At 39.2% G+C, this 14,990-nt stretch overlaps 2 protein-coding genes across 3 annotated transcripts; one reads left to right on the top strand and one right to left on the bottom strand.

The window, feature by feature from the left end:
- The first annotated feature begins 1,560 nt into the window (after nucleotides 1–1,560).
- On the top strand, nucleotides 1,561–4,511 carry LOC128458570 (putative uncharacterized protein DDB_G0271982). The gene is made up of 2 exons (XM_053443456.1): nucleotides 1,561–1,677; nucleotides 2,876–4,511. Exon 2 carries the CDS (start codon nucleotides 2,991–2,993, stop codon nucleotides 3,999–4,001), a length of 1,011 nt encoding a protein of 336 aa, XP_053299431.1. The 5' UTR covers nucleotides 1,561–1,677; nucleotides 2,876–2,990; the 3' UTR covers nucleotides 4,002–4,511.
- A 147-nt stretch (nucleotides 4,512–4,658) lies between these two features.
- il12rb2l (interleukin 12 receptor, beta 2a, like) lies at nucleotides 4,659–13,894 on the bottom strand. 2 transcript variants are annotated; one of them, XM_053443454.1, is made up of 15 exons: nucleotides 13,715–13,894; nucleotides 13,326–13,424; nucleotides 11,772–11,919; nucleotides 11,517–11,665; nucleotides 11,187–11,329; nucleotides 10,940–11,081; nucleotides 10,292–10,368; nucleotides 9,941–10,178; nucleotides 9,126–9,320; nucleotides 8,860–8,964; nucleotides 8,603–8,737; nucleotides 7,622–7,783; nucleotides 7,478–7,541; nucleotides 7,148–7,256; nucleotides 4,659–6,392 (listed from the first exon to the last, which is right to left on the bottom strand). In XM_053443454.1, the coding sequence occupies exons 2-15, from the start codon at nucleotides 13,396–13,398 to the stop codon at nucleotides 6,054–6,056; spliced, it is 2,079 nt and encodes a 692-aa protein (XP_053299429.1). In that variant the 5' UTR covers nucleotides 13,399–13,424; nucleotides 13,715–13,894; the 3' UTR covers nucleotides 4,659–6,053. The 2 variants fall into 2 exon arrangements, with proteins under 2 accessions (XP_053299429.1, XP_053299430.1); XM_053443455.1 differs by lacking the exons at nucleotides 13,326–13,424; nucleotides 13,715–13,894 and adding exons at nucleotides 12,587–12,618; nucleotides 12,721–13,290.
- Nucleotides 13,895–14,990: the final 1,096 nt, after the last annotated feature.

The raw sequence follows: 14,990 nt of genomic DNA, 5'->3' as shown, positions 1-14,990 counted from the left end.
CTGATATAACTCACAGTTTGAGCAACAAAGTAAAGACTCAAGATCATCCAGTGCTGCTGTGTGCACACAGTTTGCCAAAATACAGTATAAATATGACATGGATTTTCAGGAAAGCATTTGGTCTGAGTTACCAGAGGAACAGAGAGGTGACGTGAGGTGCAGGACAGATAGCAGCATTAATATTACAGCCCTGCACTGTAAGACACGCTGAAGAAGAATGTGTCAAAACATCAGGTCAGAATTTGATCTCATAAAAAACTTCTCTTATATAATGAATGGTGTGTTATGTTGACAAAGAAATGAAGTACAAAAGGTTACTCCTACAGTTCTTGTCATCTTTGTACAATAATACAAATTTCTAAAGAACATCTGCAGCAGACATTGGTTCTTTATTGTCGTTGATATGCCGTTCATATAAAGTTCATATATTCCAAAAGCCTCTATAGCGGTCAAACCAGTTAGGCCTCATTGATAGACCATGTTAGCTGCCAATTTGTTGCATTTGCATTAATAGATCACTACAAACAGTACACGTCTTCTTAAATAGACCTAAAATCGACTTTAGACAGAACGATGTTAAGGATCTCCAGTACTAAGAATCTAAAACAGTAAAAATGAACTCTGAGATGTTTTTGAAATCTGACCTTCAAAATCATACTCTCATGCCATGTGTAAGGTAGGGCAGTCGGTGGATGAACAGAATGTGTGTCCATTGATTGTTGAGGAAGATATCAGGAAGTCCTACTGACAAACATTGTTGGGCATTTTAAAGAACAAAGTATTTTCATGTGAGAGAACAAGCATTTCAATGAAAACTAGGGATGCGCAAAATGATCAAAATGTCATATCCTCTTGTAGAAGTCATTTCATATCCAGTTAGTCATATGTATTGTAATTGGTCATCCGTCTCCGTGATTCTTTAGGTTTTGTTTGAGTTCTGAGCTGTATTACTCTCTTCCATAGACACCTATGAAGGTATTTTCTGTGCAATGGAATTTGTGGTTGTAGAAAATCGTATTTTCTTAAATGTTCTCCTTACAGTGTGACATGAACCTCTTGGTAAAATAAATTTAAACTATTTAAGTCTGAATTTTGTTTGGAAATATCCTGGGTTGTATAATGTTCACATGTTCGTTTGTGATGAAATACTGCGGCTAAGAGTTACACGACAAAATGAACAATAGAGAATTAAATGAAACAAAATACATTTTCTACCATCACACAATGTGTATGTGTATGTATGTATACATGCATATGTATATGTATATAAACATATATGTAAGTATATATTGTATATATATATATAATATATATATATTAATACTAAGAGAAGAAGGTGATAAGACAGGAGCCATTACAAAATTAAAGATCAGATGCTGCAAGAATGACGCAATTAAAAGTCCACCAAAATGAAACGTCCTGTTTTTATTTACTGAAATAAATGATTGCAAAACTTCCTCATCAGTAGGTGGTTCTATCACCATAGCAACCAGATGCTAAGATTTGAAATAGAAGATTATTTTGATTGACAGGGACACTCTCTCAATACCTCCTTTGATGCTTTGATGAACAGCATCATAGTTGGTATTTTGATAGGAGACCTCTGATTGGCTGTTGATTGCTTTAAATACTGTTAAAGTTTAAGACAGTTGCTATTGCACTCTGACCTTGACTGAGGTAAGTCATGTCTCACCCTCTCTCTGTATTTACCCAGCATGCTAACCGATACAATTCAGGCTCATTATTCAAGTTGGAAATTAAACCACTGTATAATATGAAGCTTCTGCTGTTACATGTTGATAATGTGCGGTTTTCTGTTGCTTTTATGACAAATGTGAAAATGTTGTTGCTGGCTTCTTTTGTGTTTTCTGCTGCTTATCTTAATGAGTGATATGTGTTAACGTGATGCTAAGTAGCTTTAAGTCGCCGAGGCCAGGCAGAGCGAGGCATTGTGGACAAAACACCTGTAGCACCAGGAAATGTTCCCATTTCACAGCTTATTCTACCAAACAATGTGTTTTGTAACATTGGGAAGATTAACCTTGGTGTTTAACTTTAGTATTTAAGACAAGTTAAAAAAACAACAGCTTCCATCACTGCCAATCAAATTCAGATTCAAATTCAAATCAAAGGGGCTTGGTGCCATGGTGATTGATGAGGGAAGTTTTATTTCCCCAAACAATTTACTGGTGATTTTTTGGTTAATGTGTAGTTTGAATGTGTTGAAGGACAAGTTGACGGAAGCTTAAGTTAATGCTAGGAGCACATTACATGAGGTGTGTAGCTGCTTTAAGGAAAAAAACAATCCCTCTCTATTGGGTCTAATGTTATTTCAGAGAAAACTTTTCTGGAAGGAGCATCAACTTGCATAACTTGCTCACACGGCCCCATTTTTTTACTCTCACAAATTTCAAATATATCTGTGTGTCCGGCAAAGTCTTGGAATTCTCCCGATGTCTTTATTTCACAGATAGGACTTATAGTTTCTGAATTATAGTTGTTTGAGTGGTGCACTCAGAGTTTAGATTTCTCTCTTCCCAGTGAGGAGAGAGCAGTTGCATTCAGTTGAGTTTCCATGGCAACCAGATACACACGTAGCAGGAGGGGAGTCTCTCTCTCTCTCTCTCTCTCTCTCTCTCTCTCTCTCTCTCTCTCTCTCTCTCTCTCTCTCTCTATCTCTCTCTCTCTCTCTCTCTCTCAATCTCTCTCGCTCTCTCTCTCTCAATCTCTCGCTTAAACCAGCCAGTCTGTCTCTCTCCCTCTCTCTCCTTCTCTCTGCGGGTGTCTCTCTATCTGTGTCAATTGTTTTATATTGAATGTTTGATTGATCAAATTCACCTAAATCTTACACACTATTTCATCTTGTCACCTGCAGACATAAAGCCTTTTGACTTCAAGTTCCAGACAAGAGCAGAAACTTCTTCGGAAAATAGTGCATCAACTCATCCAACAGCTTCTTCAAAAGATAGATCTACTCTCTGTGGTGAACCATGGAGAAACCAGATATTCTGAAGATCCTCAATGACGAACTCCTCACAGCCTACAGGAAGATCAATGCTCTTAAGGATGAGGTGTGGCAGCTGCAAGACCAGCTTCATGACAGAGATGAGTTCATAAAGATGGCGGTGGAGAAGGAGAAGGAGAAGGAGAAGGAGACGGAGAAAGAGAAAGAGAAGGAGAAGGAGAAGGAGAAGAGGAAGGAGATTGAGACCGAGACCGAGAAGGAGAATGAGATCCAGGCCCTGACGAAGAAGGTGGAGCAGCTGGAAAACCAGCTGAAAGAGAAAGATGTTGTCATAGCGAAGGATGTGAAGAAACGGCGCGCTCGCCTCAGGGCCTATCTCGACTGCCTTGCTGAGCTAACTGACTGTCAGGCCAAGGTTAAGCTGATGGAAGCAAGGCTGCACCAGGAGCCACCTCAGCCTGATACAGGATGTAGCAGTGAGGTGGAGGTGGAGAAGGAGAAGGAGAAAGAGAAGGAGAAAGAGAAAGAGAAGGAGAAGGAGAAGGAGAAGGAGAAAGAGAAAGAGAAGGAGAAAGAGAAAGAGAAGGAGAAGTACAAGGACAAGGAGAAGGAGAAGGACAAGGAGAAGGAGAAACTTGTGACGATCTACAATGTAGAAATCCTCCGAGCCAACAGGAACATTTTGATTCTTAAGGAGGAGGTGTGGCGGCTGGAAAACCATCTTAAAGACAGAGATGATATCATAAAGATGGCGGTGGAGACGGAGAAGGAGGAGGAGAAGGAGACGGAGAAGGAGAAGGAGATTAAGATTGAGACTGAGACCGAGAGGGAGATGGAGACGGAGAAGGAGAATGAGATCCAGGCCCTGACGGAGAAGGTGGAGCAGCTGGAAAACCAGGTGAAAGACAAAGATGTTGTCATAACGAAGGAGGTGAAGAAAGGGCATGCTCGCCTCAGGGCCTATGTTGACTGCTTGGCGGAGCTCACTGACTGTCAGGCCAAGGCTAAAATTCTGGAAGCAAGTCTGCACAAGTGAGCAGTGAGGTGGAGGTCAACATGGAGAAGGAGAACGAGAAGGTGCTTGCTTCAGGGCCGAAAGGAGACGAAACTGCAGCAGGAGAAAACTCCAACTATGGGACTGAGCTACAGAAAGGAGGAGGCCGAGATGAGCTGGAGGAGAGAGAAGAGGTGGAGAAGCCCCCGCCCTCACCCTTTTTCTACTCCTCAAAACAAACCCCTCCCCTGTCCCCCTTTGTACATATTTGAAATGATCTAATGATGTGTTGTAAATATGTTAAACTTTTTGAATAAAAATAACTAGTACAGTAACATCTACCTCTGTCTTTCTGAATATACATACAGGATTCATTGATCAATTAACACAGTGTTGGAGTGAAACAAATCAGTGTGATTCATTTAGTTTGCTACTATTCATACGAACACAGCAGAGCATAGACAAACAATGTTTCTTAACTTTTTTACATTTGGTCAAATCTATATATTAATTATGACAACAATACAATAATAATACTATCATCTCATCTGAGGGCCCACCCATCACACTGACCACGCCAATCTGACACGCACACACACTCACGCACACACACACATGCACACACACACACACACGTACACACGTACACACACACACGCATACACACACACGCACGCACACAAACACACACACAAGTCATTATCATTTATATATTTACTGTATATATACACATTTATTTCAATTTATTCATGGTTGAGGTCAATATCAGATCAGAAAACATGTTCATGGCACTGAAGTCAATTTAAAATGACATGTAGCATGTTAGAGTTATCAATAACTTGTCCATGTGTAAAACAATAGTTTAATTAAAAAAAAAAAAAAAATATCAATAATTATTTTTGAGGGGCTGAAGCACATTTTAGGGGGGCTTCAGCCCCCCTAAAACAGGCCTAACGACGCCCCTGTTATTCAGGCAAATGAATTTGCGTTAACATGCTCAAATCCTTAACAAAAATTTGCAGATAGTTAGAAAGTGGTGAAAATGTATGTATTTTGGAGGAATTTTCAATGGGCGTCGCAAAATGGCTCAATGGTGGCGTCAAAGTTTGATCACTCGCCATTAGAAAACGGTGTTCTCTATCTTGGACATACATGGACCATGAATCCTTTGATGCTGAGCCGTAAACGATCAACTACGCTAAGTTACAGTTGTATATATATATATTTCCTCAGTCATTATTTATTTTATATTATAATCTGGAAGTTTTATGATAATTTCGCAAGATTAAAAATAAAACTTAAATGTTTTTTTTTTAAACATGTTGTGACCTCGAATGAGGAGTTTAAGTGTTTTTTTTTTCTTTATGATGTTGAATGGGCCAAAGAAATATCCATGAAATTGATCAGTAACTAACTTAAAAGATAAAATAAAATAAGACAATCCTCCTGATGGATCGTTCAATTGGTTTTGAGGTCTGTGCGTTTGTACATATCGATACACATGATCACCCCACTTAGTTTTTCCTGAACAGACAGAGGCTTGTTTGGGCCTTGGCAGTGCAATGCGATCGACTGAGCGCCATTCCAGGAATTTTATTTTAACATTTTATAGATGAATCTGCAGAGATGAGATGTTCAGATGATCATTTAATACTGGGCAGGATCTTCAGTCAGTGTGCCTCTATGAGGCCACTTCAGGTTGGCGGGTGGGTGATCTTGATGTCAAGTATATTAGGGTTCCAGCCAGAATTAATACCTAGATTTCATTGTCAGTTTATAGAAAAATGTGTCATATTTCTGTCTCTTAAAAAACACAATGGCTTTGTATTCTCACAGTCAGGCTCAATACAAAGACAAAATGGGGAACGACAAAAGTTGTAACTGAAATAGGAAAAACCAACATGATGACCAAATGGCGAAACAAAAATATAAAACAATAAACATATAAAAGAGTCCAGCCTCCAGGGTCCTGCAGAGGAAGGCTACAGAAACCTGCACAGAGGTCATCATCTAAAAATCTACATTTTGCACATTATAAAAAAACATTGAACACACATCTGAGGTAAATGTCCACTGAGCAATATGGAGGCATCTTCAAACGTCCAGTATTTCCAAGGCAGTGGGCATGAAGTGCTTTTCATAACCTGTTGTAAACTGGTCTTCCTCTGATGAGCTCCAACAATCCTCCTTGTCCTCCTCTCTGTCCCTCTCCTCATCAGAGTCAACCATCTTGCTGTACTCCTCTCGTCCATGACTGCCGTCCATCCTGCCACACTCCTCTGTGACAGCATTCTCCCTCGGCTCTTCTTGGTCTGAGGTTTCCTTCGGCTTGGACGTGAAAGCATCAGGCTGGATTTTAACAACCTCCAAAACAGAGATATCTGGATGCGGCTCGGGGATGGGTATGCAGATCGAGCTAAATGGGTCAATCATCTATAGGAAGATCACACACACCAGTGTTTCCAATTAATTACCTAGACTGTGGCAGCCTGCAAGTTTCAAAATGGACCAAAACTACTCTTGCACTTACAATGTTTCCCACATTAATCTATTTACATATAATGAAACATAGTTTAGCACAAGGTTTCTCCGGGTTTTACCCAATTAAATGCAGGACTTTTTAAAAACAAAATAAATAAAACGGAAGATCTATGTCAAGCACGGCAGATATGAAGAAGCTTAGAAGAGGTTTACCTTCAAAACAATATCGCGGGAAACACAGGTAGAGACAGGAAGGATTCATAGTCTTTCCTACAGCCAAGCTGAGTCTGCTGCGATAAACTCTGACCAAGGTGTTTGTATCAGTTATGAGTTCCTATTTGGTCTAATTTGTTTTAATACAGCGTCCTAAGCAGAGACATTAAGACCTACCTCAATGTATTTAAGACATAGTGTGTAATATTTTAACTTTTTAAAAAACTTTTTAAGACCCTGCAGAAACCCTGTTATATATTCTATACAATAAGATTCTGCCACTATTTCTGTGGGAAACAGAGAATCTTCTTGCAATTACATAGTAGGAAAAAGGACTTCCTCACATCCGAGAGCATGTCATTGTAAGCAGGTTAAGCAGTAACCAGTAGAAAACAAAAATAATGGCATTATGTAGGCTCGACATTCAGTGCAAACCCTGTTATGAGATTAAACCAGGCTCAGAAGAAATCCTATAATTGAAATCAGTTTCTCACCTGGTGCTTCATCCCTCTGAAGATGTTGCTGTTGCGGGGATCTGGCACTTTCCCATTGAACAATAAATTCACCTGGGGACACATTTTGTTTTCTGCTACCAAGCAAAAGCTAAGACAAAAAAGTAAAAAAAAAAAGAAAGAGGCATAAGACAAAGGCTCTTCACAATCCCAACTTCTTCACATCAATATTTCATAAACATGATTAGTTATAGCAACACTAAAGTTATATGGTTGGTTAAATATCTCCACTGTAACTATAGATTTGTCAATGACTAGCAGTAGAGGATTTTGTGATACTCAAAATATATCTACTAACAAAGAAATACTCACCAGACAAACGCAGCACATATTAAACTGATAAACAATAGTGGAAGCAGGACTAGTTTTAAAAGATCTGAAATGAGAGAGAGAAATTGGATGAGATAAATTAACCAATGCATGTGTCAACGTGAGTAAAACTATGTGATGCTGTACCATGATTTTCACTCTGTTTAGTTTTGAACGTTGTGGTGGCTTTTGCTCCAGGCCCGGCCTTAGTCACAGCTCTTATCCACACCTCATACTCCTGACCTGGATTCAGAAGGTTCAGCGTATAAGTCCCATCTGGACTCTGTGGGTGTGCAGTCACATTGGACACTAGGAGAGACAAAGAGATTGGAGCAAGGTCAATTATTTAGAGAAGAGCTGGCTGAGACACAAAAAAAACATACAATGCTATTTCTTCACTTTGCAAATTACTCAATTTTTTTCTCTTTCATGCAATAACATATGTGTTTATTTAAATATCACAGATATGAACTTTGATATCTTGCAAATGCCAGGGTCTGCGCTACAGTGTTCAGGGGATGGGGCTGCAATAGAGAGGTTCCGCCTAGACACACACTCGAGCAATCGTGAGTCAGGCTCTGTTGTCAATCATGTCATTTCACCCGGTTTTTATAGCAGCCAGCAACTAATTAAAAACAATCTTACATTGACATTTATCAGTGTTGTATTTTCTACCTAAAATGACAGGAACTATATTTGGGAAATATTTATTTTACATAATACATATATGTATTTTGACTTAAAATTTTGGTCCACATTCCATCCACTGACATGGAGGAGGCGGGATTTATGACCTATATTGTAGCCAACCACAAAGTGGCGATCGAGACGCTTTTGGTTAACTTTTGGGAAACTTGTCATGTTGCGCATCTTAATATAAAATCTCTGAGAATCAAATTTAGCTCCATCTATTAGCCATCACCTGAATGGTGGATTTACTGAAAGTCCAACATTGCCATCCATAGACCCACTAATGTGGCTAGAATAATCAAACAAATATATCTTCAAAATATCTAACAGTTCCCTACAATTCCTTTATGATAAAAGGTTCAAACAAATTATTAAAGAAAATATTACATAATAGCATTTCAATTATTATAATATTCTGTATACTGTTACAGTCCGTACCGTTTTCTTGACCTAATCCTATTAGGTAGTATTGGATCACCCCATTCTGCTTGGATAAGGGAACAGCCGTCCAAAACAGGGTCACCCAAGTGGAACCAATAGAAAATGCTTGAAACGAGGGCACGCTGGAGGGAACTGAAAAGTGATTGAGAAAGGGACACAAAGACCACAAGATTATCTTCCACTTAATGAGGAGAGGTGAGCGTTCAGATTTAGCAAGAGGAAAGACAGCCCAAGAAAAATGCCCAAATACGCACTTCCTTCAAGAGAATATCCGATGACTGATGAAAGGTAGCGGACTGTCATGTTGTGGGATATTTTGAACAGTGACACCTGGAAGGGAGTGTGCTTTATAAAGTGACCTGTAGGTGGAGACACACAACAGAGTAAAACATTCACTTTAAGATTAGCAAACAAGGGTTTAATCTTCATGTAAAACCACAAAGTCTAACAAGCTAAACGTTTAGTTTTTTGTTGCCAATTCTGGCTCTTATCAATATGAAAATAGTCAACTCAAACACACCTTTAAAAAACACTGTTGTCTGGTTATTGGTCACTTTGACCCAATCAAATCCTTGGCCTAGACGTGACTCCACTTGTTTGCATTGCACTACATATTCCTTCAGTTTGGAGAGGGGCTTCGAGGGCAGATCCCAGGCCACAGTGAGGTTCTCTTCATTCATCTTGAGGTTTATAGTTCTTACATCTCCATCTTTACCTAAGCAAGAGACAAATTAGATTGTATTATTATTAATTATAATTAAATACTAGTACTAAATAAATTCAATTAAAGAATAATTCAACACTATATGTACAGATATTCAGATTATATTAACAAATTAAATGAAAATCTTTATACTGAAATTCTAGACATATTCAATAGGTTTATTTATTGAATTTAGTAATTATTTAATGTATATGTAATAATACTGTATGTCTGGTTTTTTAAAGATTTTTTTTCTGATTATTAAATATTTGTTTGATTCTTATCAACCCACTCCCCATCAAAATGCTCTAAAAAGTGAATTACTGTCCTATTTGTCCAAACAGCCGACATTATGAAGCTCATTTCCTGCAGGATCTGACTGACTGGGACCGGGTGTTAATGACATAAACGTCTTCTGAACTGTCTCAGAGATCCCAGGTGCTTTTGGATCTAAAACACTAAATGAATTAGACCAACAATTGTAGAAGTACGATTGTTATGTTTGAAATGCCCAATATTTATATTAGTGAGCCAGATGGAAGAGACGTTCAGACGAAAAGGGATGTGAATACAGCCCCTGATTCAAAATTGTCCATACTTTGATGACATCATTAAATCTGGGCAGCTGATACCTGGATTTGGCATAGCTAGATGAGAGGGAGCAGTAGCACCACGAGAGTTGAGGGCTGATGCACTGACTGATGATACGTCCTTTAGAGAGGAGGTAAGGCGGCACTGCGTCTCATTGCACAACAGCGGGCCTCTTGTCTCAGCTGGGGACAAATTCAGCAGTTTCCATGTGGAATTATTGTAAAGCAATTTAACTTCATATCCCACAATAGCACCGCATGCCTGAGATAAAGGAAGCGTCTGGATGGGATAAAGACAAGGACAAGATAGCAATTGGTGAGTGTGCACAAAGTGAGATTCCAGTCAATTACTCTAGTCAGTGAAAAGTGATTGTGGATCATTTGTTTACCTACCTTCCAGGTTAGAGAACAGTCTTTGCTTGCAGGCAACAGCCCACAGTCCATCCATATATCAAGCTTGCCAACAGGGGCTGAATGAGGTAAGACATTTTGTTTGAGAAAAAAAAGTTACCATGAATTACCATCAGATTTTTTATTAATCTTTTAACTTTTTAACATTGCAAGATAAAATGCTTTTCAAGAAATACTTTCTAAGAGAGACGAGCTAAAACATATAGACTTTAATGCGGATCCAGATAATGATCCAGATTCTGTGAACAAAAATATGTATTTTAGGGTGTTTATAATTCAGTTACTGTATGGTAACAAATAGAGCTGTAGGAACTAGCAACAGCTACCATTGTGTAGCTAAGTTAATTAGGATTAATTAAGGTACTTTCAACTTATATCTCATAGCCACAGAGATATGTGAAGAAAGCATTTGCAGCAGATCCAAATAGAGTGTTGGATCCAGAATTAGTCCACCTTGGCAGAGGAATGCACTCAGAGGTAAACACCCTCTAGTTATTGAACAGATATGAAGCTTGTAACAATCTTCTCATCTGGCATTTAACAAGAAAACGAATGAACCCATTTCTCAAAATGTGGAATTATTCAGCACATACACACATTTTGTCAACCCGGAGGCACACAAGGACTCACCTTTCTCCGCACTCCTTATCCTGTGGCTTGTACTCCAGTCACTCATTAACCCTTCGCTACAGTCACAACGAACTTGAAATTCATAGAGTGTGTCAGGCAGGGGGCTTTCAAGTGTATAGGAGTCATGGTATCCAGTCTCATGCTGTGTGAAAGGGGAAAATATATTGAGCATGCTTTTAATTGTGATGACATTAATCAAAGTAAGAGAAGAAAATTAGATGCAAATCAAAATTTTAAGAAAAGACACCTCAGGCCAAACTAGGTTTCCCAAAGCCCGATTTCGGATTTCACAGGATCCCATGGAGAGAAGCAGCTCACCACAGTAGGAGCGCCACTTAATCTCTAATGGCTCCTGATGTCCCAGGGTGATATTAGGAGAGGGTGGCTTGACTTGAGACAGAAAAACATATGTAAAAACAATGTTATCAGAATTATGAATCACATTTTGAAACTAAATTGTAAGTAAGTTTAATTATTTTTCCTGCTCATCAGAGAGGCATCAACTTTGGATGTGTTGTCTGTATTCATGAATAATAATGATCCTAAAAGTATTAGAAGAAGCAAAAGACAGACTCACTGATATCTCTTGTGTTGAAGACATTCTCCCTAGATTTGGCAGAACCATGCTTGTTCTTAGCCTCCAGCCATACATGAAGTTCTCCACGGCTGAAGTGTTGACGATGGATAACGCTTATTGAGCTGGTCGGACAGGTCACATGCCCCTGTCTGGACAACAAAACAGGACAAATAGAGTCATCCAAAAAAAAGACACAATACTGAAATTCACATTACTGTCATCAAACCTATAATGAATATTTATTAGTCTGTTTACTCGCTGTTTGTTGTGCCCCAGTGCAGGCTGTAGTTGGTGGTTATCTGAGGGTCCGGTCCTGGATCACAAGTACAGTGGATATTTGAACTGCAGCCTTTCTCATCACATGGCATATAGCAAACAGGATCAGAGGGAGGAGCAGGAGGGCCTAAATGGAGAGAGGAACTTGTAAGAAAAGCTGTTTCATCAAAGACTGAGCACGATAAGTGTTAGTTTTAGGTGGGTATAACTACTATTTCTCTCTTTATTAAAGAGAGGTTTTAGTTGTCTATGGTATAAAACCACACACTCAGATCCACTGGTTCACATAGTTGGACAAAAAGCAGTGACCGTTTGGCCAGTGGCATTCTGAAATGTTCAAATCTAAAATTAACATTTGTCACAGCAAGCAAAGATACTGACATACAAGAGCCATACAACATATTTAATGAAAAGTCTAAGATGAAGAACTGGTGAAACTAAATGGCCCTAAAATATAGGAACATGTCAAATCCCTGTACACCTAAAAAAATATATAAACCTTTTGGGCCAATTTTGAGAACAATTTTTATGTACATTTTTTGTGAGATGAATTTATAAGATGGCAAAGACAGTCACTAAAAAAGGGAAATAAAAAAGCTAAAAGGAACAGCTACAAGTCACCACATCCCTTGAAGCCCACATACCAACATTGTTTTCTCATTAGTCCAGGATCCTCACCTTGACTCATTTCTCATAAGCCTGTAGACTTTTAGCGGAGCTCAATGCATGCATGCAACACGTTGCAGGAAGGCACGTGGCCTGTGGCATGAACAGGAAATAAACACTAACTGTACCCCTTTTTTGTCACCACTTCCTCTTCAGTGTCGAACAATGTGGTTTAAAATCATATAGCGATAACTACAAATGAGATAACATAACGTGAGTTTGACCTGCATGTAGTGGCAACCTTTATCAAAATACATTATGCTTGGTGTAATGGCCTCAGCGTAGGCAGCACACGTCCTGCGCATTAAACACTCACCACAATGCTTTGAAACACAACCATCATGTAAACATAGAACGGCATAGAGCATCTACAGTATATTTTACTGGGAAGTCATTTGGAAGTGCATGTATACCATAGATTTGATCTTTTCTATATATCTTATGGATGTCGTTTTCGTTCTCCTTTAGGTTGTATAAGTATGTTGTCGCTTTTAAGTTAAGGCTGCAGTTTGAAACTCTACTTTGAAGGCAGAGAATAACAACCACTTGTTGAAGAGCAAAACATGTGACACATCTGAGGTAGATCAACGATCTGAGGGTCATACCTCCTCAAGATGTTTACACTATGCATAAGCATTATATTATATATAATGGACTTTTCTCATAACTCGTATATCTGCTTTAAATAGACTTTAAAAGAAAGACAAACTGAAGATAAACAAAAGTAAGAAGTATGATACATTTGAGAGGAAATACAGTATAAATGGCAATATTTCTCTCGGCACACGCGCACACACACACACACACACACACACACACACACAAACACACGTTCATGTTCATGTGTGAAGCCTCGGTAAAGTCTACCTGTTGCTGCTAAACCAGTCTGTAAATGGACCAGCAAGACTGACAGAATCCACCTCTCCCTGAGTGTGGCCATCACATCTGGATCCAGGCCTGTGGTGTCTGTGGAAACACACCGAACACACACGCATGCATGCAGTTGATGTATTTGCCAACACAGACGCTTTGGACTGTAGCAGCTGCGTTTGTGGATATTATACACAGCTTCGGTTTGTTATACACACACAGGCTGAGTGACGTTTAAACACTGACGGCATAACTACAACTTTAATTGTGATGCGGCATATCTACGGTAACAGTCCACACGGTCTGTGTGACAGCGGAAGCTTCCACCGTCGGTTCCTGGTTATTGTTCCTTCTCAGACGACGAGGAGCTGCTGTGGATCGTTTACCTCGTTATGAGACGCAGTGAGCTGCCGCTGGTTCATTCTGTCGGAATCCCACTCAGGACGATGGAATCCGTGAAGTTTGTTTTGAAGTGAGGTCTAATTGCTCGGTCCGTGAGCCGGGAAGGCCCGCCCATTTCTGGAAGTACCAGTGACGGCAAAAATCCACGCGCGCACACACACACTCACACACACACACACACACACACACAAGTTTGCGCAGCCATTCTTAGACTAAATTTATATATATGTGCAGTGTATATATAGACTGTATGTAGACTGTGACGTAGACTGTGTCTAACCCCCTTACACCTTAAACTTTAAGTTGTCAAAAAGTGAACTATCACTTTAAAGCTAAAGTGGATAGTTCAACCAAAAAATAAATAAAAAATTTCCTTCACCCTCTATTGAAATTGTCATTGGCAGATGTCTTTCTGGACAATTTCACACAATTATTACTTCATTGTGGACAAACAGTTAATTCATACCGATCTATGGTAATCATAAATTATCATGATATTGGAAATTGAGAGCACGGTGAATCTCACACAATCAATTCACATGTTTTAGTCAAATTATTAAATGTCAATGTTAATGTCAACACACACACACACTCACACACACACACAAATTTTAAGGTGTTAAAAAGCGAACTATCCTTTTAAAGCTAAAGGAGATAGTTCAACCACTAATCATTATCTACTGTCTACTATGCCTATGTGGTGTTTGAGTCCACAAAACACGTTTGGACATTCAGCCAAATCCAAATCAACTGAAGGAACTGTGGGAACAGATTCTTAAAAAAACTACAGCAAAGAAACACATAAAAGACTCAATACTCCTCCTGTGGTGTCATCCAAGTGTACGACATTCAAATTCAACTGGAAATGGTGTCATGTTTACACTTTGTTTTAAGCCTTAATGTCCGTGAACGTGGCTCCAGGCAGGAGGATAACAGTGGACATTTAGGCAATGGGACAAGAAGACACAAAACACACACACTCAATCTTGTACCTGTGTCTCAGTCAGGACACTCATGGGCCCAGGGCCCCCTCACCGTAATCTTAACTAAATGCCTGACGCCACACACACACACACACACACACACACACACACAAGCATTTATCAATCCTAAATGAAGGAGTGAAAACTTTTTTTGTTTTGTTTTGTTTTCCTACAATACATATATTGGCGATGGGGCTGGCACTGACAAAGCCTATCTGTATATTAAGTAGATAAAACAAGCTCTAACTGGAAAGTGTTGCTTACACATTGATGCAAT

This window comes from Pleuronectes platessa, chromosome 16 (assembly GCF_947347685.1).
Source record: "Pleuronectes platessa chromosome 16, fPlePla1.1, whole genome shotgun sequence".
NCBI lineage: Eukaryota > Metazoa > Chordata > Actinopteri > Pleuronectiformes > Pleuronectidae > Pleuronectes > Pleuronectes platessa.
Note: the sequence above shows the minus strand (reverse complement) of the source record. Positions and strands in the feature narration are given on the sequence as shown.